The sequence below is a fragment of the Ursus americanus genome, chromosome 6, assembly GCF_024610735.1.
Source record: "Ursus americanus isolate L20-20 chromosome 6, mUrsAme1.1.p, whole genome shotgun sequence".
Taxonomy (NCBI): Eukaryota; Metazoa; Chordata; class Mammalia; order Carnivora; family Ursidae; genus Ursus; species Ursus americanus.
This window is the reverse complement of record NC_142132.1, coordinates 13,347,501-13,371,634: the sequence shown is the minus strand read 5'-3', so window position 1 is coordinate 13,371,634 and position 24,134 is coordinate 13,347,501. Positions and strand designations below refer to the sequence as shown.

The following is a 24,134-nucleotide window of genomic DNA, read 5'->3' as shown; positions in this document are numbered from 1 at the left end:
GGTGTCAAAAGTTAACATCCGCAAATGTCTCACAGTGGTGGCCTCTGGCTAGGGGAAATTCGAGACTGTTACTTCTTCACATATTCTGGTCTAGTATGAAAATACACATATAATTTTATAATAATCAGACAACATAAAGCTTTTCCATGGAATGGAAAGACATGGCTCTTGTGGAGAAGTGAAGAAGTGAGGTTCAGATGGGCACAGAGATGGAGCCCTGGTGGTCTGAAGGCTCGTGCCATTCCCTGGCAAGGGTCTTCCTGATGGTAGAGTACTTGGTACATCCCCTCCTGCTTAGAGACCTCTCCAGCCACTTCCTGTCTGGATTCTTGGTTATGCTTTTGGATATGGGACCATTTGACCAAAGGATTCCTCTTACCTCAAACTCTTCCCCTTGGATCTTAGCAAATAGAAAACATTGTCTAAAGCAAGGGTTAAAAATTCCATTAAAATCATGAAAAATACTCACACACACCATTTTAAATTCTCGATGACTCGTTTGAGTTTTAGTGATGGGCATAAAGCAAATGATTATAGAGCAAATACGCAATTGTAGGTGAAATCTATGCACTGTGGTCTCTGAGTATCATTGAACAGAGATAAGGGATAACTCCTTGTTTTGTTTCCCTGATGGCCCTGTGACACGGATGGGTACTTGGTGGAGAAGGACCGAGTATAGGAGGGGCATAAACGAAGAGGAAGTTCTGAATCCCCAAATAATATTTGCAGGAACACTTAAAGAGAAAACAACCTAGCAATTTCACAACAGAATGCAAGGCCTGACTCTGTTGGTTAAATGGTCCCATATGTGGTGCGTGGAGCTGGGAGGCTTGGAACGGGCTGGCCCGGGCCGATGCCAGGGCTCTGCATGAACTGGCTGGGCAGTGAACAAGTTGTTCAACCTCACTGAGCCCATCTCTGCCTCTCTAATGGGGTAATAACAGCAGTGCCCACCCCACTGGGTGCGTGGGAAGGTGGCCAAAGCAAGTGTGAGTCGGCTCTCTGTAAGTCGTACATTCTACCCACGTGCTGGCTCTCTCTCGTCTCTTCCAGAACTGGAATAAAGGCTCTGGAGAGAATGTGGGACGTAGGCTCTGTATTCCGTGGTCATTGACCTTTGGGGGGACTCAGAGCAAAGTGTTATCTCTTTCCTCGAACTGCGGGCCCTGACTTCCTCTCTGGGGAAAAGGGGAGCATTCTGATAGGATATAGGAGATGGGAGAAGAGGACAAGTTGTTGGGGTCACACAGACCTGGGGTGGAATCCAGATTCCTTGATTTACTAGCTGTGTGTGTGTGTGGCCTTGGGGTGAATCCCTTTATTTCAGAGTCTCACTTTTCACATCTGGAAGGTGGGACTAGACCGAGTAGTTCAATGGACTTCTGAGAGGACCGGACAAGCTAGAACCTTGTCGTAGATGCTTAGCACCACCTACCGACACAGGTGCCGTCGGGGATAGAAATGGACCGTCTCTCATGCAAGACGCCGGCAGCAAATGAGCAATGAAATAAACCCTATCTTGGTCCCAGCACACCTGAGCAGCTGCCCCTTAAATCAGAATCAGCGGGGCTCAGAGCAAGGGGCAGAAATATGGAACTCTCGTGCTTCCACAGTGAGAATCAATTTTCCACCATGCTGGGCAGAGGCAAGACGGATCACCTGGATGGAGAAAATACTACAGATGGGCCAGATGTGCCAAAGCCCATCTGGGGGAGCTCCACGTCCACATGGTTGGCACTGTCATCCATTCTTCATCTGGAAGGCTTGGCATCCTGTGCGTGTTCCGACGCCTCGCCTCGCCATGCAGCCAGGCCTGGAGACTGCAACCGCTGGGGAGGGGGAAGGTCGGTTGTTTTTATTTTTAGCAACACGAAGACTCTCTCCCACTTCCCCTAGGCCTGCTCATCCTAGGTGTCACCTCAGGAACAGAGCAGGGAGGCCCCAACCTGCAGTCCTCCACCCCTCTGATGTCCCCGAAAACCTTTCCCCAAGGCTGTCGATTGGACCCAGATCAGAGGTGGGCTCGGTCTCGCAGAGCTCAGGGTTTTGCTGGAAGTGGGAAACCCAAACCTCTTGGTGAGGTGTTGTTTTTTGTTTTCTGTGGGTTTTTTTCTTGCAACTTTCACTGATTTGTTCCACAAGACCAGGTAGCCAATGGACAGAGGGGGGAGTTCTTTTTAAGAAATAGCCCACCGCACCCGAGCAGTCTCTGAACCTCCGCCACCTTCGCTAGGTCTTCCTGCCCCCGCCCCCAGCCCCTCTTCCCGACTGCCAGGCATCAGAGGTGGAAGGAGCCTCCTCCTGTTTCCCCGGGCTGTAAAGTTACGGCCTTTCTCATTTTCGAAGCTGTCTTCGGCCCTACCTGACTTCCATCGACTGTCTTTTCTTCTCCTTTTTCCTCCCCCCTCCCCACTCTATGAACTGGATCTCCTGTGCGGTTCTTGCCTTTTAAAGGGGCTAACACGTGCGACCTGCGAGATCCCGATTTGCTTTTCCTTGGGCCACACCAACCTCGGCCTTCCTGCGGGCGCCAGCGGCTACCTGCTCATTTTAGCCCTCAGCCCATAGCAGAAGCGGATTGCAGTGGGCAGCACGCGATCCGCAAGCGCCCCAAGCCCAGGGCAGCTTCCCCTAGCGCGGGGCCGGGGAGCCGGGGGGCCGGGGGACCGGGGGGCCGCAGGCAGCAGAGGCCAGGAGCGGCTGCGGCGCAGAGCGCGGCTGAGCGGCCGCCCCGGACCGCGAGGCCCGAGCCCGCCGCTCCCGCGTCTGGAGCCCAGAACCTCCGAAAGGCCTCCGCTGCCCGCCCAGACGCCTCAACTGAGCAGATGCTGCACTCCCCAAATTCATTTTTAATTCATGACATCAGTTTAGGGACCGTCGGAGCCTATAAACAGCCTCTCTCGAAACCAAAACAACCAACACAGACGCAGATGGAAAGGAGGCGGCCGCCAGGTCCAGAACCTGGGCTCCTCCGTTCCCGGGGAGCGGGCATTTGGAAAAGCACTTTCCAGAGGGGGCCTGCTATCCCTCCCGTCAGAGTCACCCCCGCCCCGCCTTTCCCTGGGGCCAATACTGGACACCAGGGTATTTGTCATAAAGACAGAGCTGGTGTCAACGTGGTTTCGATCAGGACTTTATAACGTTGCTTTAAACAATCAAATATACACTTTCGGGGAGATTAAAGCCTCCCCCAAATACTTTTGCACACACAACACACGTATAATAAATGTATGTATATGTACATACACATCCAGAACTGTATGCAGCATACAATATGTAATGTATAATTAATTAAACATATTATACGTTAATAAGTAATATAATAATGTAATATAGGAACTAGAGGTTAAATATATGTCAAACAGCATATATGACGAAACCATATAATACATGTTTTATGTTAAATAATATATAGTAAATAATACCTAATTATATATTGTATGTAACAAATAATATAAATAATACATAATACAAACGGACCATACATAATATAATACATTATAGGTCCCATATATTAAACAGCACATCCTCCTCTGAAATACCCAAGGGGCCAAGGGGCCGGGTACCACGGAGCCCCAGGGAGCCTGAGAAGGAGGCAGGAGCACAATGGTCCCCAGGTGCTGGTGGCACCACCCCAGTCCTCACCCCATCCCAGCTCCCCACCGGCCCACGTGTCTTGAGGTGGACATAAATATTCCAAATGACTAGCTCCTCATTGGAGTAATGGAGTTAACAGATTATCTCTTACGGAGGTCAGTCTCCAATGAGGGGGTGGGGCAGACACAAATTTCTTAAATGAGACCCTAGGGCATCCTTCCCCAAGTTCAGTGCAAGCCCTGAGCATTTGGCGTTTGGTCCCCCCCAAGCGTAAACCTAAGTGTTCTGTCTCAGACATATAAGACAACTTAAAGTGCCATTTTCCAACGTGGGCATTTAGAGGCAATTTGGAAATTGAAACGAATCTTTATATGCAAGACTTGACGTTTCAGAGGCCCTTTAAAGCTGCGGTTAGAAGGCAGTTAAGAAACCCGCGGATGGGCTGCAAGGAGACGATTCAAAGCAAAGCAAAATGCAGTTAGAAATTTGATATTAACCGCGCACTTCCAAGTAATGCAGCTTAATGATAATTGCTGCGAGTGTTTATTCTTCTCATGCTGGAGAAATAGGAGAAACGCTCTGACAGAGAAGTTACCCTGAAGAGTTTCATCTTTTAAAAGGGGAAAATATCCCCGAGGCCGACGTTGGCTTCCTGGCAAGCTAAAACAGTTGTGTAGGGGAATCCGTTTTTCTCCAGTTACCTACGAGCGGGACCTCAAAATCAATCGTCTGGAAGATGGGAGTGCATGCTAAGCTAGGGCTGTTTTCGACGGGGACGCTCAGTGCCCCTCCTCGGCGCGGGCTGGGCACCCAGAGCCCCTCTGCCAAAGCCCCGCTCGCCGCTCGGAGGCCGGGCGCACGCCGCGGAGAGCGCCCCGCAGCCGGGCCGTCCGCCGCCCTGGGGCGCGCCGCCGCGATAGCCGCTTCTGTTTGCAGTGCCTTTAACTTTCCATTTCTGGTTCTCTTCCCTTCGAGCGCCCCGCCGCCGAGTGTTAGACAAGCTTTGTCGTCTGTGGGCTCTCACCTCAGAGTCAATATTATCTCAGATGGGCACAATAGACTGGAATGAAAAGCTAATATTGAACCAATGAGGTCCCTGCCCGCGCCGCCGCGATGCCACCCTTTGTTGCGCTGCTCCCGGCGAGCCGCGGGCGGCCGGCTAAGCGGAGGGCGGCTGCGATCGGGCCTCTCCGGGTCCCCGCCGTGGTGGGGGAGACAGGCGGACCCAGCGCGGAGATCTCGGAGGCCCGACCCGTAGGTCCCCTCGGGCCCCACTCGGCCTCTCCGCCAGCCGCCGGGGACTGGCCACGGGGCCGCGCGGAAGCTGGACGCACGTTGTGTCCCCGCGCCCACACGCGGAGGGGACTCAAACTAGGGGAGCGGGGCCTGGCGCGTCCAACCCCCGAACGCTACGAGCCCCGGAATGTGAGTGTGGTGGGCAGGGGTGCAGCTGCGGGGGGGCCCCCACTGGAGGAGCCCTCTCCTCCCCGCCCCCCCCCCCCCGCTAGCCCTGGGGGCAGCCTGGCCACTGCTTGTAATTAAAGGCCGCCAGGGCCCGGGCTTCGGGAGGAGGTCTCGTCTGGACGGGGGTGGGGGGGAGGGGGTGGTGGAGCGGGAAGACCCTCTACGTGTGCCTCTTCCGAAACTCCCTGTCCCTGTGCGCTCTCCTGTGTCCCAGATGGGTCCGCGCAGGCTGGCGGAGCTACTGAGGCACAGGCGGCTGGACCAGGGGCCTTCGGGCCACCCTGCTGCCTGGGAGGGGAGCCTCGACCGCGCTCCGCTTTTTCCGTCCGCAGGCGCAGGCGCTGCTCCGCAGGGTCAGGGTCGCTCTAAGGCGCCCACGAGAGCGACGCCAGGGTGCGGGGCACACCGAGTCTCGGCCTCCGAGCGCCCGGGCCACCTAGCGTTGCCCTGCCAGCTCTTCAGCTCCCTGGCCGCAGTGAGGCCGCTGATGGCCCTCTTGCCCTAAACCCTGAATCCGCAGGAGGGGACAGGGAAGGGGAGAAAAAGGGCGTGGAGCGAGGCCTGAGGACAGAAAAGGTGGCCTGAAGGACAACGGTGGGCAAGAGGCTTCCAGGCAAGCCCCGGAGTCGCACTACGTGGGGCCGCCTGGACGAACCTCGCTGCTGGCGATGGCTTGGGCGCCCCCGTCCGCCTGCGGGGGCTCTCCGCTTTCTTTTCTCATTGGCTTGATTGTAGGTGTCTGGCAATATTGGAGGGGGGCAGGGCGGTCCCAGGGCCCCTCGTGGAATGCCCACAGCATGCACGGCCAGGAGGTGAGAGTGCTTTGTGTCACCTCTTTGAGCCTCAGTTTTCTTATCTGGAAAATGGGTATTATGACTCCTTCCACATCAGATTCTGAAGTTCACTGGGATCAGGGGTGTGAGCAAACGGGTTTTTGAATGCTACAATTTCTTCTAAACCTTCCAGGCATCCTCTCCAGGTTTCAGGGAGACCTGCAGCCTCCAGGAGAAAGTCTCCAGTTTCTTTCTTTTCTTCAAATGGCCAGGATCCCTCTCTAAGCCCTTGCCAGGCCCCCAGAGTCAAAAAAAAAAAAAAAAAAAAAAAAAAAGGAAAGGTACTGAAAGAAGAAACAATTCAGTTCCTGAATGAGGGGTTGGTGGGTCACTCGTGTTTCAGAAGCCATCCCCAGGTTTGATGGTTTGTTAGTGCTGACAATCCCGAGGAGCTCCTAAAAGGACTGAACCCCAATTTACAAGGTGGGTCACAGGTGACAACAGCAGAGTCTCAAACGAAAAGATGCCAAAGAAGGCAGTAGAGGAGTCAGAAGGTGTGTCCCCCACCTTCCGTGCTGGTCCTATGGCCTGCTAGACATCTAGTCTGGCTCCCAGGAGCACCTGGCAACAGTCACTGCCCTCATGGCCCAGTGGAGCTACAGTGTTAGGGGTGGGTGGTGGGGAGTGTGACAACACTGCCTACACTGGGAAGAGCGAGTGCAGGAGAGACAGAACTATCTCCACCCTTGCGGAGCAGTTGCCTGAGCAAGGCCAGGGGGTCCTAATTCCTGCTTGCCTGTCTCTGTCCATCAGTCTGTCCCTCATTCATCTTTGCTTGGCCTTAGACTCACTTGAAGGCAGCTGCGGGAGAAAGAAAGCGTACGTGCTTTGATTCGGTGTCTTTGCTTTCAGCGGTGAATCCAGACAGCCTGTGCGTTGAGGGACTGATGCGTTTCAACGGGGCGAAGGAGGTAAAACTTTAGGGTCAGGTCCTGCGTGTAGCTTCAAAGGATCTCAGTGCTGAGTTCCTGGCTCTGAAATGTTAGGTCTAAGATTAGATAGATCTTGGGAGCCCGCGGAGTTCACAAGCTCCTGCTGACATCCAGAGAAGGACAGCACCAGTTTCCTGCAGTCGCCTGGGCCAGCAAAGGCCCAGACCAGGGTCCAGACACCCCTGGGAGGGCTTGGCCTCCAGGTGGACAGTTACCTGGAGGATGCCGCCTGGATTTCCAGCAAAACCCGCGAGGATTCCACGGCCTCACCTCACCGGAGAGGCTAGCCTGCCCGGAGGCAGATGGGATCTGCCGGCTCCAAGAGGAAGGGGCCGGTCACCGGGCCGGCCCAGCGTGGCCGCCCAATCCGTCTGGTGACCAATCGCCACCTCAGCAATAACCACTAGGACCCCTGTTTCGAGCTATCATTGGCCGCCCACGAGGGGGCGCGAAGCTGGGAGAGCCTCGCCCTGTGACCCCAGCTCCTCTGACTCCACCCCACGTGGGGCCAGCGCTGGGCAACAGGGGGCCGTTCTTTGAATCACCATGGCTGGGCAGCGGGATCCGGGACCTCAGGCATGGATTTGTGGGTGCCTTTGCGCGGTAGTTGGCCATCGCCCTGGCACAGGTGATCACGGCCGCCTCGTCATTTTTAGAACGGAACCCCTTCCCCCTTCCTTGAGCTCTTCGGAAAGAAGCCCGACTGGAGCTGGGATTCCAAGAGCTGGAGCTGATGGAGGGAGGAGGGACGCATTTCCAAGTCGTCCTCTCTACTCTGTAGTCAGTGAGCCTCCATAGATTTCCTCTCCTTGCCCGGATTGCGGTCACCGCAAGAGCTTGGCAGTGGGGCGCCACCCCAGCACACCCCAAGCGCACGGGGCTCAGGGGCTCCGCGGCTCTGCCGCCCGCTCCGGCCCTCGCCACTAGGCGCCGCTGCGCGCTCGCGGATCCTGGCCCAGGGAGCAGCCTCGGGGAGAGCGCCAGGAAGGGATTTTGCTCTAATAACAATTTTTTAAAGAAACATGTTTTAAAGGTATGAATTCTTTTCGTTTTCCCACCCTCTCCTTGCGCGTTCGGAGAGGCCGGGTGACCGGGAATCATAGTGGGTTGGAGGAATTCTTAACCGAGCTCTGAGCCTTCCCCATCCCGAACACCTTTCCCTCTTTCGGCCCCGGGAAAGGGCTCACCCTTTGCTGACGTCCACTGCTGAGGGCTCACAGTGTGGGCTCACGGAACCTGAACCGGCTCACCGGAAGGGTCCTGGATGTGGCGGGGTGCACCAGGCGGCTGCACCACACCAGGCCATGGCCTAACAATATTTGATGAACGGGGACTATGCCAAACATAGCTCATCTACTCCTCTCAACAACTGTTAAGATACTGATATTTCCTTTTCACGGATAAGAAAACTGAGGCTCAAGAAAGTGGTCGCCAAGGTCGGGACCCCAGGTAGTACCTGGCATTCATCCCGAATTACAGGAGGCAATGAACGTATCCCAGGCAGAAAACTCAAAGCAGATAGTTATGAGAGATTCCCCCCCCCCCCAAACTTCTGCCCTTTGATGCCTCCCACTAGCCAGGAATCCAGGCTTCTCTCACCCCAGCACCTGCCAAGGGAAGTCTCAGGTTTTTTGGGGGAGGAGCATGGAGAAGCTAGTGGCAGGAGTGTGAGACCAGCCATAGCTTATTTTTGCACAACTATGTTGTTCAGTCTTGAAGCCCAGCAACGAGCCCTGGAGGTGGGCAGGTAATAATAACAGCAACATCAGGGACAGGAGCTAACTTTTATTACAGCTCATTATGTGCTAATCAGGGTCTAAGCACTTTGTTTGGCTTCTCTCCTTAAACAACCCCAAGGGGCAAGATACTATTATTTATCTCCAGTTCACAGAAGAGAAAGGCACTGAGAGGTCAGGCAATTTGCTCAAGGTCACCCAGACCTGACTGTTGTTTTTGGGTGGGGCAGGTTCATTATCCTGTAACATACAGTGAAATTCACCTTTCCTAGTATATAGTTCTATGAGTTTGAAAAACAAGCTCATAGAGGTGTAATCACCACCATAATCAAGAAGCAGAAGGATTCTATCACTCCTCAAAACAGGCCTGACTTCTACCCTCCACTGCCTCGCGGGCAGCATTGGCCAGAGTTTTACAGATGACAAGACAGAGGTGGGGAGAGGTTGTGGTGTTTGCCCAAGATGGCTCAGCCAGAAAAGGACAGATCCCAGATTCAAACCTTCATCTTGGGTCTGCTAGTCCAGCTGCCTGTTTAGCGTAGATTCCTGAGTCTACAGAGCCCAACTTGAGGTGGTTTGGGTTGCGTAGGAAAGAGAGCCCTTTGCCCTAAGATGGAGCCTCAGACATCCCCTCGGGGCTCCCTGCACGCTCCAGTACTTAACCAAACACCCATCCTTCTAGGGCAGCTAGGGAACAAAGAGGGGCCGGATTCTGCAAAGGCCTAAGCCACGAATGAAGTGAGGGGCAGCCTGGAGGTGCGAGGAGCAGGGGTAGAGTTGGCCCAGGGTCCGAGTCCAGACCAGACTGCCCAGGGCCCTGGTGAGGCTCACCCACCAGGCTGGTTAATGAGTTACTGTCCTAGTTAATTCTCCCACACGTCCCTCGTGGGGGCGGCAGTCCGAACCTTCCCGAGTTCCTCAGGTCCCGGGCTGCATGAATTAGCATAGATTATCTGGCTTCCAGGGCTTCTGCGTGGCCCAAACCCGTTTCTCCCTTGCGTGGGCCTGAGCAAGACTTGGGGCTGCCAGTGCTTGGGGCAGAGGAAACGGACCCTGCTGCTCCCTCACCCTTGCCCACCTGCCGGCCACCAGAGACCTGGGGGCAAACCTCCGGACACTTTGCAAGAGGCGGGTGGCCTACAGACAATATTGCAGGAAGGGAGACAAGGCTCTGAACAAGCTGGGCCCTTTGCCCTGGCCAAACGTTCCTGCCTCTGGCAGGAAGAGGAGGGGATCCGGGCTCCAGACTGTCGCTCACTTCCTTGGGCACCCTAGACACTCCTAGCCAAAGGTACGAAAGGGTTTAAGGGAGTACCAACAACACTTTAGCGCCCAGCCTCTGACTTTTAAAAAAGGTCAAACACCCTTACGCTTTAGACACCATGGCGGGCCTCACTCCACCTCCCAGACGCTAACTGGATCCCCTTTGCCCTCAAGGTCATCTACTCTCACGCCCCCAGCCAAGATCACTAATACTGGGAAATAAATGGTCATTCCCCACCCTGCAGCCATGGCAGGGCTTCTAGTACCCCTAATTTTGCCCCTCCATCCTTCCTGGAGAGGCTTCCAAGGAGAAGGAGGACCTCTCCCTCTGGTTCCAGGAACCATGAGCTAAGCCCACCTAAATCGGGTGTTTCTTTCTGGCTTTGGAAATGGAGGTCTGACCTCTACCTCCACCCCAGGCTTGCTGGCAACAGCCAACCCCCTTTCCGGGTGGCTTCAGGTTCCCTGCCGGCCTGGGCACAGTGGGGCTTGTGTCCCTACAGCTTAACAGAGGGAGGGATTTCTGAACTGGAGACAGTTATATCTGGAGGTCGGTGGTTCAGGCCACAGGGAGGTGCGTCTCCAAATGCACCCCACCTCAAGAGGCTGGACTGAACACCCTGTATCCTTGGGCCTCGGGGAAAAGGATGGGGGAGGGAGGCAGAAAGCTGCAAAGCAAGACCACAAGAACCTGGGAAGGGTGAAAACCCAGGCACCACCCCAGCCCAGAGCTGGCGTCAGAGGTCTGAAGCTTGAGACAGGGTCAGGCTTCTCTGGGCATGAGGGCAAAGCCAAAGCCCACACCTGTCTTATGTGTGAATGTGTATATGCGTGCATGCTCTGGGAAAGTTGGGCGGGGGTGCGGCACAGATGATCTCTCTTAGCTAAGGTCAGGTACCCAGACAACCCCAGAAAACACACCTCTAACCTCCTCTCTTGCCTGGAGGGTTTTCCTAAAGGGTTTCCCCTCCCCACCCCAAAACAAATTATGCCCGGAATAAAGAAGTCGAGAAATTGACTTGAATATAAAAATACATCAGATGAAACCAGAGAGGGTCAGGGGAGACCCCCAGGGCAGGGAGGTGGGTAGTTGGGCAAGCAGGGGAGTGTTTCCAAAGACCCAGACCCTCCACTGATGAAGCTGGTGGTGGAAGCAATCTGGCTCTCAGGACTTTGCTCTTCTCCCCCCTCCCAATCGACTTTTCTCGGGTCTCACGGCAACCTAGTCACCAAACACAGGCATTTCTTCCTCCTTAAGAGAAATGGCATGGACCTCTAAGTAATAGATTTAAAGGATGCCAGATTTTTTTTCTCATTAATTGTAAACGTGCAAAATACCTGCTGGTACTTCACTTTAGAAGAATGCAATTGGCAAGAAGGAAAAAAAAAAAGGAAAAAAGAAGCGGCTGATGAATAGATAATAGATCTTTAACCACCAATAAACAGAGAGCAGCGCCAGCAGCCTGGGGGATGTGATCATAATTATGCCGCTGCGTGAGCCAATGGGGACGAGGGAACTCGGCCCTAAAATCATCCCAAAACCGAAGGCGAGCTCGAAAATGCGGACACGGCCTGGGACCGGAGACGCGATCTGCAGTGCCTTGTTGCAAGCCCTGCACAGCAACCCGCCCCTGGGACGACAGATGGCGGAAAATAATAGAAATAATAAAAATAAAAAAACAACAACAGCAGCAATAATAATGACACAACTAACGCAAGTCATAACGACAGCGTAACAATAACAGTAATACCACGTCGCCTTTCCCTGACCTTGGACCCCCTGGTCCCAGATATTACCCTTAGGAACGGTTTGGGGGAAGGAGGTGAGCACCCTCCCAAGAGAGAAAAATCTGGGAGCCTGTGGGGCTGGTGGGAAGCCCGTCGCCTGGGCAGGATCGTTGGCTCTATCTCAACTTGCAAACGAACAAACCGGGTCAAGAATCGCAAACGCAGCGACCCCGGGACCTCGACGCTACGCGTGGTTGGAGGACCCCCCCCCCTCCCAGCCCAGGCTCCATCCTCACCTGGGAAACCGCCTGGAGTTCCGCTGGAGGTGGGGACTGATGTAACCGAACAGCTCCGTTAGCCCTCGCCCGGAATCCATCCCTGCCTGCTTACCCTCGCGGTGCTCCGGGGGCGAGCCCAGCTTCCCGGACGCGGGGCCACGGGGGTCAGCAGCTACCGAGAGCTGGGCGCGAGGGATCTGCGTGTCCGTCTGTCCGTCTGTCCCACCAGTTCGGGATCCAGGGGGCCGCAGCAGAGGCGGCGCGGGCCGGGGACTCTGCAGGGACCCGGTTGCCCCGGAGGGAGTGGTGGTGGTGAAGGAGGAGGCGGTGGCAGAAGGGGAGGAGGTGGGGAAAGAGGAGGAGGAAGAAGAGGAGGAGGAGAAGAAGGAGGAAGAGGAGGAGGAGGAGGAGGAGAAGGAGGAGAGGAGGCCGAAGGAAGAGGAGGAGGCGAAAGAGGAGGAGGAGAAGCCACAGCGGGCGCCGCGGGAGCGAGTGAGCTTGGAGCGCGGGGAGAAGGCGCGGCGAGGCCGGGGGCCTGGCGGGCGCAGGAGGCTCGGCCGAGGCAGCGGCGCCGACTCCGTTCCACACTCGGCCGGGATCCAGGCCTCCGGGTTCCCAGGCGCTCGCCTCTCTCTGACGCACTTTAAAGAGTCTCCCCCCTTCCACCTCAGGGCGAGTAATAGCGACCAATCATCAAGCCATTTACCAGGCTTCGGAGGAAGCTGTTTATGTGATCCCCGCACTAATTAGGCTCATGAACTAACAAATCGTTTGCACAACTTGTGAAGAAGCGAACACTTCCATGGATTGTCCTTGGACTTAGGGCGCCCTGCCCGCCTTTTGCAGAGGAGAGAAAACTTTTTTTTGCCTCCCCCGAGAAACTTCCCCCCCTCCTCCCTGCCTCTAACTCCGATCCCCCCACGCCATCTCGCCAAAAAAAAAAAAAAAAAAAAAGAAAGAAAGAAAAAAGAAAAAAAAAGAAAAAAAAATACCCCAATCCACGCCTGCAAATTCTTCTGGAAGGATTTTTCCCCCTCTCTCCAGGTTGGGCGCGTTTGGTGCAAGATTCTCGGGATCCTCGGCGTTGCCTCTCCCTCCCCCCTCCCCCCTCCTTTCCTTTTCCTTTCCTTTCTTTCTTCCTTTCCTCCCCCCACCCCCACCCCCACCCCAAACAAACAAGTCCCCAATTCTCGTCCGTCCTCGCCGCGGGCAGCGGGCGGCGGAGGCAGCGTGCCGCGGTCGCCGGGAGCCGGGAGCCTCGGGCGCCCGCTCCTTGGCGCAGCATGTTCCAGCCGGCGCCCAAGCGCTGCTTCACCATCGAGTCGCTGGTGGCCAAGGACAGTCCCCTGCCCGCCTCGCGCTCTGAGGACCCCATCCGTCCCGCGGCGCTCAGCTACGCCAACTCCAGCCCCATAAACCCGTTCCTCAACGGCTTCCACTCGGCCGCCGCCGCCGCCGCCGGCAGGGGCGTCTACTCCAACCCGGACTTGGTGTTCGCCGAGGCGGTCTCGCACCCGCCCAACCCCGCGGTGCCCGTGCACCCAGTGCCGCCGCCGCACGCCCTGGCCGCCCACCCCCTGCCCTCCTCGCACTCGCCACACCCCCTCTTCGCCTCGCAGCAGCGGGACCCGTCTACCTTCTACCCCTGGCTCATCCACCGCTACCGATATCTGGGCCACCGCTTCCAAGGTACGTGCCACGTCGCGGGGCTGCGGCGCGCCGCGTCCTGTCCGGTCTTCGGCCTGCGCCGGGTGGGCGCTTGGCAAGGCCTGGGAGGAGGTGCCTCCAGCTCGTGGGCCCGCGCGCCCGGTTCGGAAACTGGGCAGCGAGGGACCGGGCATGGTGTTGGTCCCCAGTCTTCGAAGCTGCGGCCGCTTTGGGGGCTGGCCTGGGGCCGCTGGACCCCTTAGAGAGGAGCGCAAACGAAGAAGTTGTCCCCGAGTGCTCTCGGGTGGAGACAGGCTGGGACAGCCTTCTCAGAGCGCCCGCCGCCAAGGAGTCCCGGAGCCCGCGGGGTACCCAGGCTCTCTGTCTCCTCCGCGGTGCCCTTGTTGCCCTAGCTCCGAGGGGCACGGCCACGGCCCGGCCGCCAGGTTCGCCTTCGACTGCGGGAGAGACCCTGTTCGCCACCCACTCCTCGCGCCTTCAAGCCTAGCCCCGCGACTTCTCAGTTTCCGACCCTCTTCGGGCGGCGAGGAGACCCTCGCGCCCCCAGAGCGAAGCCTGGGGGTTTGTTTTTCCTTTTTTTTTTTTTTTTTCCAGGCCTGGGGAGGAGCCTGGAACCCTCGCGGGTAGTAACCTCCGAGGCTCGGCACTCTCGCCAAGACCTGCTCAGAATCAGGGGTAGAGCGCCCGCGGCGGGAGGCGGGTTCGGTCTGGTTTTTGTTTTTGTTTTTGTTTTAAAAGAAATGAACCGTATCAGGAGATAGGCTGGACGAAAAGGTCTATTTGAGTGTTTTCCCTTCTTGCTATTTTTTAATTTGTTTGATTTTTTTTTCTCTGGGTGGGGGTAGGAGGAAAGTTAAAACTCCAGAAAAGCGGACGAGTAATTAGTTTAGTGGTGGGAGTTGGGGGAAAAGACCTACCTCCCGCGACAGCCGATCAATACTCGGCGGCTTGTCCATTCGTTAACCCTTCGCGTTCCTGCCAGAGCCTAGAGTCCGGTAGATGCCACCACCACCCCCAATTACAAACAAAACAAAACAAAAACAACCTTTCATCCTAATTCCGGGACCGGATTTGCCCCCATTCTCGCCTAAACTGTCAGTTTGTTTTTCTTTGTTAGGGTTTTTAAGTGAATCGATTTCCCACCCTCCTGAGTGAACCTGAAACTACTCTGGCTTTGCTCACAGTTTATGGCTCCTTTCCTCATTCTCTGCCAGCTACGCTCTTGGTGCCCCCACCAGGCCCGAAGTAGCCGGGATCTTCTGGGACCTCGGACAGTCCCATAGGACGCCCGCAACTCGGCAGCCCCTGGGTTTCGATCCCTTCGCCCGCGTCTTCTAGTTCTCTGGAGCGGGGCAGTGCGGAAGCCGGGTCCTCGGGAGGCAGTGGCTGTGGCAACCCGGAGCACCCTCCTGCGATATTTCGGTACCTGCCGGGCCACAGCCACATGCCCGGCCTCTGCACTTTCCTGGAGGGGAAGAGACTTAAATCATTCAAAACTGAGTTCCCGAAAAAACTCTGGATAGCGGCCCGCCGCCTCTCCACCCCGGGGGTTAAAGTTCCCCAAGGTTAGAAAAAAGACAAAGTTTCCCTGGGTCTTGGGCGCCAATCCCGGGGCCTGGCTCTGCTGCCCCTCCTCTGCCCCGGGCGCCCGGGCGCGGAGACGGTGAGGCCCGTGGCGCCGCGGCGGCTGCGAAGCCCGCCGAGGTCAGGAGCCTGGGGACTTTTCCTGCCCGGGCAGCTGCTGGGTGGGTGCTGCACGGGTACAGGCTCGGTATTCCGGGCGGGCAGCTGGGCCGGCGTCCCCTTCGCGCACCTCTGGAGGGTCCTGGGTCCCCACGGGCCGATCCGCACCGGCTGCGCAAAGGCCATGAGCGTTGTGCCCCGCCAGCCCGGCTCGGGAGAAGCGTGCCGCCCGCCCGGCCAGGACGGTCCCTTCTAACGGGACTTCTGCTATGCCCCTGGCAGGGAACGACACAAGCCCGGAGAGCTTCCTTTTGCACAACGCGCTGGCCCGAAAGCCGAAGCGGATCCGAACCGCCTTTTCCCCGTCCCAGCTTCTGAGGCTGGAACACGCCTTCGAGAAGAACCACTACGTGGTGGGCGCCGAGAGGAAGCAGCTGGCGCACAGCCTCAGCCTCACGGAAACTCAGGTGAGCGAGGCGTGCACCCGAGGACCCCACCCCACTTTCTGGCCCCCTGCAGTTGGCACACAAGTGCGGAGCTCCGAGACGGCCTTTGGCAAAGAGCGCTGGAGGTGGTTCCACACTTGGGTTCAGAACATATAAGTTTTGAGCTGCCTGGCTTCCTTGGGCTCCAGCAAGGGGTTGTAAGAGCCGACCCACCCCAGGCTCTGGGGAGACCGGCTGAGTAGCTCCCTCCGGTCTGGCTGGGCATGACTTACAGTTTCTGGTTGACACCTGTGCACTTTTGGTGAGACTTTCAGTTAGAGTCTGGGACTCAGGTGGGCGCCTGGAGAAGGAGAGCGCAGAAGGTGAGGGGCAGGGGTGGGGATGCATGAAACTCGAGTCTGGAGATGTCTGGGAGTGGGTTAAATGAGTTCTGTGCTACTGCAGACCCAAGGTTCACACCTATGGCTCCAGTTACTCCCCTTGGGGGGATCAGAGAATCAGAAGGCAGAGGCCAGACATCCTAGGTGCGTCCCTAAATCAGCGAAATGGAGGTGGAAGGCTGCAGAGAAGGGCTGCCTCGGGGGACAGACCCTTGTGGCGCAGCAGGGCTCGGAGGCGGGCCTGGCTCCGGCCTGCTGGGGTCGGGGAGGGCGCTTAGGGCTACAGTAGGCACTACTGTACGTGAAGCCGCAAGGCGAGGTCAAAGTTCCCGGCAAACAGTAACATTTTGGGGCAGATTAAGTTGTAACACTTTTTCTGGGAGGCGCAAAGAGGTCGAGGCTTTTGTTTTTAAAACGTCCCCCTGGACAAAACCGAGGAGGGCCTCGCGGGTTGGTGCGGGGCCTGGCACAAGGCGCGGCCCGGCTGATTTCTCCTGGATAGCCGAGGCCGCGGTGGTCTTTGTCCGCCTCGCTGCCCACGCTGCCTGGAGTCTTTGTGTGCGTGTCAAGCCCCGAGCGCACCGACGCGCGCCTTGGGCGAGCGCCGGGGAGAAATGAACCGTCCTCCCCCTCAATTAGCAAACTCAAAGCAAATTAAACTCAGCCTTGTTCCAGCTCGGCTTTTTCATGGGGCACTTTGGGGGACTGGGGCATTGGGGAGAGCAAGCCGGGACCTGGGCCGGCCTTCTAAAAGGAGGGAGTGGGGCGGGCTTCAGGGGCCTGGGCTGCTGCTTTCGGGAAGGGACAGGCCTGGGGGCAGGGGAGATGCCGTCACCAGCATTTCCCTCACTGTACCGCACTGCTGAGAAGCTGGGACAATGTTGGCTTCTTGCATGGTGGCTGAAGGGGACCCACTGCCCAGCTCCCCCAGGGAGGTGATGGGGATTGCAGTCCAGCCCTACATCGTTGCTCGCCGGACCTCTAGCAGCTGCTCTGGGGAGATGCGGCCGCCAGCCCCGCTCTGATGGGAGGTGATGTGACCAGGGTGCGAGCTGGGGCCTGGTGGGTCCTGGGGCTGGTCCGGAGGAGGGAAGGGAGGGAGTTCCATCTCTTCTCCTCTCCTCTTTCTTAGTTTCTCTCCCACTTCCTCCTTATCCCAAGGTCTTTCAGAAGCTTTCACTTTTGAGCTTCTTTTCCTAGCTGGAAAGGTACAGCGGGGCTGGTCCCCAGGCCTCTGCATCCCACCATCCCCCAGGCTTCCTCCAGTACTCCCCCGCCCCCCAACTCGTGCTCACCTGCAAGAGTCCTGGGCAAGGAAGAGGAAGCTCAGGCAAATCCTGACTGCCTACCCAGGGCCGAGGCTTTGCAGAGGAAGCGCTATATTTAGGCAATGCTGCGGAAACAGACAAAATAGAAAGCACATTGGGCCTTGCACAAGAAAGCTGCCAGAGCCGGCCGGGAATAAGGTCTTCCCTGCACTAGCTAGGTAGAGGGAGTCAGGGACTTGTCTTTTTATTTTACCTTACTTATTATTGTTGTAGGGGTTTCCCAGGGTTTGCAAGGCTTTTGCTCTCAGCAGGAGGTGGGTGTCCCCTTCACGGCCAGGCGCGTGCAGGGGCACTGTGCCCTCTGGACCATCTAGCCTGGGGGAAGCGCCCCACCGGGGCCCAGAAGGGCAGGGAGCGAGGCTTCCTAGCTGACAGCACTAGGAGCTCGGCTCCCAGAAGGGAGGCCTTGGGGAGGTCCGCCCTTCGGATGCGCAGCTGGGGGACTGGGCTCTCGAAGGCACCACACGGAGGAGGAAGTGGCAGGAGGGCGCTGGAGAGGTACTAATGCGCCCCCTCTGCATCTCGTCTGCAGGTAAAAGTATGGTTTCAGAACCGAAGGACGAAGTTCAAAAGACAGAAGCTGGAGGAAGAAGGCTCAGATTCGCAACAAAAGAAAAAAGGGACGCACCATATTAACCGGTGGAGAATCGCCACCAAACAGGCGAGTCCCGAGGAAATAGACGTGACCTCAGATGATTAAAAACACAAACCGAACCCCACAGAAACGGACACCACGGAGCAAAACAGAGACAGGGAGAGGAGGGGTAGAAGAAGAAGAAAAAAAAAAAACCCTACAAAACAAAAACAAACCGCACACACACATTCACCGAGAAGAGGAAGAGGGAGTCAGAGAGAGTGGCGGCGCGTCGCGGACTTTGGGCAGCGAGGGCGCAGGGTCCTGATCCCAGGCTGCGCGGAGATGGCCGAGGACGCAGGCTTCTTGATCAACATGCAACCCTTGTCTAAAGAGGCAGCTGAGTGAGAGAGCGAGAGAGAGAGAAAGAGAGAGTGAGAGAGAGAGAAAGAGAGAGTGAGAGAGAGAGATCCAAATGGGGCACAGCCGAAGGCGCTCTGAACAAGGGAAGCTGTCAGTCAAACGCCAACCCAGCGAGACAAGATGATTGGCAGGTATTCCGTTTATCGCAGTCCTGATTTAAAAAAAATTATAATGATAATAATAATGATGGTAAAAGAAAACCCCAACCAGGCACAGGACTTTTTCTTTTGCACTTCGCAGAGTTTCCCCCCAATCTTTAAAAATAATTAGTAATACTAGCAATCGAAATTCCATATCCAGCCCCATCCCACACCTGTTCAAAAACTTGAATTGCATGTAGCAGTTGTTGGGCGAATGGTGTCTAAAGACAGAAAATGAATTGTAATTTTCTTTTCCTTTTAAAGACAGGTTCTATGTGCTTTTTATTTTGATTTTTTTTTCGAGAAATGTGCAGTCTGTAAACACTTTTTGATACCTTCTGACGTCAAAGTGATTGTGAAAGGTAAATGAAGTAGGCTCGGCGATAGTGGTCCTCTTACAGAGAAATGGGGAGCAGGATGGGGGGCTGGGGGTGGCGGGGGAGGGTGCCCACAAGAGGAGTCAGGACTTGTGCTGGGAAAGAAAAACCCTAAATTAATTCTATTTCTTGAACATTCCCTTTCCTAACATCCCGAAGGCTTAAAACCACGAAGTAAACTCCTTTTGGTGGTTGGAGAGATTGGCCGAATTCAACCATTCGCTGTAAGGCCATTCCCAAACTTTAAATCTATCTATTTCAAAAACTGAAGGACTGTAGTTAGCGGGGATGATGTTAAGTGTGGCCAAGGACATGGCGGCAAGTTTTCAAGCACTGAGTTTCTATTCCAAGATCATAGACTTACTAAAGAGAGTGACAAATGCTTCCTTAATGTCTTCTATACCAGAATGTAAATATTTTTGTGTTTTGTGTTAATTTGTTAGAATTCTAACACACTATATACTTCCAAGAAGTATGTCAATGTCAATATTTTGTCAATAAAGATTTATCAATATGCCCTCAGAGTAGTTGTTTTGAGAAATTGAAGTGAGTTTTTTTTTTTTTTAAGTATCTATAATTTGAGTGTGGTCCTTCTCCAATGAGGCTCAAGAAACCCAGGCTCCTCACCCACAAAAGGGCCAGACTGATGGATTCTTGGGCATTTTAAAGAGAGATGAGGGTGGAAAAGGGAGAGGATTAGGAAAACTTAAGTCCTTCAGAAAAGGGTTGGGAGGAAAGTTTTCCAACCAGATTTTTGCCCATTGCAAGGCTCCCTGAGGGACTTTGGTTTGAACTTCAGGTTAAAAAATGCTTACTTCTTTTTAACTTCTAGTCGTTGTTGTTGTTGTTGTTTCAATCCAGACCTATAGTTACACATCGAAGAATATTCCCCTAGGATTGCAGGAAACGCTTAGCAGAATCAGAATCCTGGGACTTTTAAACTGTGCTTCTGACTTCAAACCCCAAAGTACAAGCTCCTCCCCCACCCCCTTCCTTCTCTTCCTTTCCTTCTCTTCCCTTACTTCCTCCCTCCCTTCTTTCCTTCCTTCTTTCCTTCCTTCCCTCCTTCCCTCCTTCCTTCCTTCCTCTCTGTCGGGCCCCAATCTGCTGAAGGTGAGGAGGCAAGCCCAAGGGCCTCAGCAGCCTTAGAAGGCAAGCATTCCGAGAAACCTTCAACTCTTAATTTTAACATTAAAGAAAAAGTTGTAACCAGTCTTGGAGGAAACTTAGCTTTTTTTTCCTTCCTCCTTCCCCCTTCTGGGGGTACGAGGTTGTTTTTGCATGCTTCATTTGCTTCTTATCCTGATAGGCTGCATTAATCAGTTTTATTTCCATTGATAGAGAAACCTCGTCTGTTCTGTTCGAGCTACAAAGCGTCCTGCGAGCTTTTGTGAAAGTGCAAATCAGTTTAAGCAATTATCATACCAGGAATATGAAGGGGAAAGAGGAGGCCTTGCCCAGTGGTCTCCTTTAATCTCTTAATCCACGGATCCAGGGGGGCCGCCTGGACATAATTTAGGACAATCTCCCCACCCTTTACACTGTGATAAGGCCAAGTTACAATGCAGGGCAAAAATACAAGCTTTGTTAACACCCTGCCTTGAAAAGTTAAGATTAGACATTCCGTGCACGTGTGGGGACTATAGGGCACTATGGAAATTTTTCTTTATTTTTTTCCTCCCCTCCTCTCTTCTAAAGTAGAATTCATTCTTGGTTTCTCTCCCTCTTTTTTTTTCTTTATCTCCGCCTGTCTCTCCTTTTTTTCTCCTTCTTGGTTCCTCTGGAGAACCTTGGCTGTCCACGGCATATTTTCACGCACGCAGACTGCTCTGGGAAGGTGTGTGTATTGTGGGGGACACTTGGCTGCAGGAGGATGCTGGGGTGAGGCGAGCTGCCTGGAGAATTCCAGGCTAGCTTCTCAAAGGGACAGGTGCTACCCTGGGTATCCGGAAACTGAAGTTGGCTTTCGAGCTGCTTTGACAGCAAGACCTCCCTGTCGGATGGCTGTCCCGAGTGCTTTACAGTCACTGCAACAGTACCTCTTCCCCTTTTCTTAAACAAGTCACCTTCTCCCTCCACTCATTTCCCCAGATCCAGAATGCCTCAAACACGGAGCACAGACATGTCAAAATTCCCACTGGCCTTTCCAGAAAAAAAAAAAAAATTCTCATCTTAATAAAAGGCTTATTTCTGCAGAAAGTATATACTTTTTTTTTTAAGTACAAGAAAAGGGATAGGGTGACCAAGATTTTTTTTTTTTTTTTGGTAAATGTCCTATGTAGTGTAACAGCAATAAAATCATCAGAGAATACTATTAGCTTTGGAAAAAAAAAAACCTAAAAGCTTTATTACAAACCAAGCTTTGAAAATAGGGGGGATTAGGCGGCTGAAAGGGTCCCACAATGGTAAGAAGAAAAGGTTTCATGCTAATGAGGTTAATGCCCTTTGTATCTCAGGCCTCCACATCTTCATTACGCGCTATCTCCGGCTGCACGGAGCGGCTCAGAGAGCCGCAATCCACTCCAACGCCCCCCTTCCCGGCCCAAAGAAGGATTTGATAGCAGCTCTGTTCAAACTAGATAATTATATCTTTTCAAGTCGGAATTAAGATAAAGAAAGTGAAGCAGAGGCGGCTCGCCTTGATCCACTGCAAACAAATTTGGCGCACTTTCGAGTCCTTCCCCCGCCTCAAAAAGGCAGGACAGTCAGCTTATTAGCCGCTCGTTTGCTTTATTAATTCATCTATTTAAAGTGGCAGGATTAGAGCGTCTAATGTGGACGCGGGCTGCCGTGGCGTTGAGGAATATAAATATTTGCGAGATGCCATCCCACGATGACTATCTGGGCGCGGGGCGCAGGGCGCGGGGCACGGTGCGGGGCGCGTGTGCCTTGCGGCTGCGTCCCCTTCCCAGTGAGCGCATGCGGGACTGGAGCCCTTTGGGCAGGGGTACGGTGGGAGCTGTGTGCCCCAGGTCTGTGTACTCTTGCGTGGTATACGGGTGCCAGGCCTAGATGCCCCTGTAAGGGCTTTACGGGCATCGAGGCGCAGGTCGGGCGTTCTTCCCTGCACATGGCGGAACTGCACGCGAGTTGCCTTGTGTCCCGCCTGTTACCCCGAATGGGGATGAAGGTTACGTTTGATCCGCATCCTGCTCCCTTGTTGATTGCTTGTGGGCCTTTTCTGTGTAGTCCCCTGTGTCAAGGGGACTCTGGGTGGGTTCTCAGTTGCGTTACCCTGGGAAAGTCAAGCGGAGTGTACGATGCCCGTGTGCCCCAGCTAGGTTCTCGTGCCAGGTACACGTGGGCTTCGTGTGCGTTTCTCGCTTGGGGTCCTATTCCTCCGCACCCAAGGGTCCGGTATGCAGGCGCGGGGCCGGAGGGGGTCGGGGTCGGGCTTTTTCGAGGCCCCAGAAACTCCTGGGGAGGCAGAAGCCTTGGGACCTCCGGACGGTTCCCCCATTCTGCCTTTCCTTCTGGGTGTCCGGTGCCCCCAGCTCCCTCCGACTCTGCTCCTGGCAGCCGAGCCGAGCCGGAGCGGGAGCGTTGGCGGCGGCCCGGAACCCGCCGGGCCACTTTTGTGCTAGGGGCGGATTGTGGCAGGCAGACAGCCACGCCAAGTGGGCCTGGCAGAAAGGGGGCTCGGGCCTGCGCGCGGCCCTGGAAACCTCGGCTCCTCCCCGTTCCCGCCTCAGAGTCGCAGGAAACAAAGTCTCCGGACGCGCAGGCCGACTGGGGAGGGACTCTGGCGACTCGGCCCCGGGCCCGCTCCGCGGTGGGGGCAGCGGGGCTGGGCTGACCGCCTGGGGGCAGTTTCAAGTCTGAATAAGCGGGTGGAAGTAGCTAGACTGAGAGGCTAGGCTCGTGTGTTCGTGTAGGTGGAGTGCCTGAATTCGGTCCGTGAAACAGTTGTGTTCGTGTGCAGATGTCATTGTGTGTCCGAGCCAGGACTTAAGTCAGGATCCGTAGGTGCTGACCGTGCTAATGGCGTGTTTGAAGCCGAAGAGGTCCGTGCTCCCCGTGTGGGTTGTGTGAGTGCGTCAAGGCGTCCCGCTTCCTTGGGCATCTAGCTCCTATCGAGGTAGGGCGAGAGCGGGCAGCGGCGTGGCTGTCGTGTCTCCGGAGGTGGAGAAATGCACTCTGCGGACGGAGCGTGCGGGCCCGAGTCTGGTCGCAGAGCGTGCACCTGGGAGTCCGGCTCTAGTTGTGGATCGCAGGCAGTGGGAAGGCCCTCAGCGTGTGTGTGACCCGCGGGCACATTTCTCTGTGTTTGGGTGGAGGTCCCCGGGCGCTGGCGTCCCTGCCCCGCACCGGGCAGCTTTTGTACGTCTCGGGATCTAGGCGTGTGTGTGTCCAGCGAGAGGCCTGGGTTCACGTATTGTTCCTATGCGCACCACGCGCTCCGGAGTTTGGTAAACAACAGTCGTTTTTTGGTAACTGCTTATTTTCCCGGCTGGCCTTTATTATCCCCGCAATCAGCCTTAGATTTACTTGGGTGCCGCCTCTGGGCAGCGACGCGCGCGGCGGGAGAGGAAAGGGGCCTGTGAGGTCGGGGTGCCGCGAGGCCGAGCTGCGGGGTCGCTGGTGTAGGCCCAGGGCTCGGCCACCGTCTATACCTCCCCCAACCAAACCCGCAGCGAGGGGGAAGTGGGAGTTTTGAGAACCCGCTGACCCCAGCCGTGACCCCGCTCGGGGAGGCGGCTTCTCCCGGCGCGACCCTGTACGCCAGGAAACCCGAGGCGGAGCCACGCTTGAAAGCGAAAGGTCCATTCATCAGCCGCGCCCCAGCGTCTAATTGGCCTTTTGTTCATTAGTGCCTATTGCCCAGCGGGAGCGGGAAGGGGGCTTGGGAGGGCCCCGGGGGCTGCAAGCAGGGGTGCTTGGCGCCCCGGGGCCAGGGGTCCGGGTAGGGCATGGCGCGTCGCACTCCTGCGAGGGGGCGCCAGAGCGCGCCAAAGATCGCGCCCACGTGCAAGGATGCTCGGCGGGAGACTGGTTTTCTAGCGTCCGGGCCGGGTCCTCCAAGCTGCAGGAGGCCCATCGCCCGGTCCTTGCCCGCACCTCCGCCGCAGACCCAGCCCACGTCTTTCCTCCGCACCCTCGGGATTTCGGACCGGCCTTCCTGCCTCTTCCAAGTTCCCAGCTCAGGCACTGGCCTTGGGGCTGGGCTGGGCTCACGTCCCGCCTTTCCTCAGGATTCTAGAGTTCTTTCGCCCTAGTCTTGCCGTCCACCCCAGAACGACTCTGGGTCCCCCTCCCTAGGCACCAACAGCACAGTCCTGTCGGG

The 24,134-nt window shown here is 55.7% G+C and overlaps 2 protein-coding genes across 3 annotated transcripts in view; one reads left to right on the top strand and one right to left on the bottom strand.

Moving 5' to 3' along the window:
• Nucleotides 1-13,116, bottom strand: part of LOC123795993 (uncharacterized) — a 111,081-nt gene extending 97,965 nt beyond the window's left edge. Inside the window, exons 1-2 of the mRNA XM_087862503.1 lie at nucleotides 13,005-13,116; nucleotides 11,850-12,573 (exon numbers count right to left, since the gene is read on the bottom strand). Of these exons, the coding sequence (XP_087718629.1) occupies nucleotides 11,850-12,573; nucleotides 13,005-13,116 (836 nt within the window). The remainder of the gene's footprint in view (nucleotides 1-11,849; nucleotides 12,574-13,004) is intronic.
• On the top strand, nucleotides 12,565-19,367 carry EMX2 (empty spiracles homeobox 2). 2 transcript variants are annotated; one of them, XM_045803236.2, is made up of 3 exons: nucleotides 12,565-13,520; nucleotides 15,465-15,649; nucleotides 17,869-19,367. In XM_045803236.2, the coding sequence occupies exons 1-3, from the start codon at nucleotides 13,115-13,117 to the stop codon at nucleotides 18,034-18,036; spliced, it is 759 nt and encodes a 252-aa protein (XP_045659192.1). In that variant the 5' UTR covers nucleotides 12,565-13,114; the 3' UTR covers nucleotides 18,037-19,367. The 2 variants fall into 2 exon arrangements, with proteins under 2 accessions (XP_045659192.1, XP_045659193.1); XM_045803237.2 differs by lacking the exon at nucleotides 15,465-15,649.
• The last annotated feature ends 4,767 nt before the right edge of the window (nucleotides 19,368-24,134 follow it).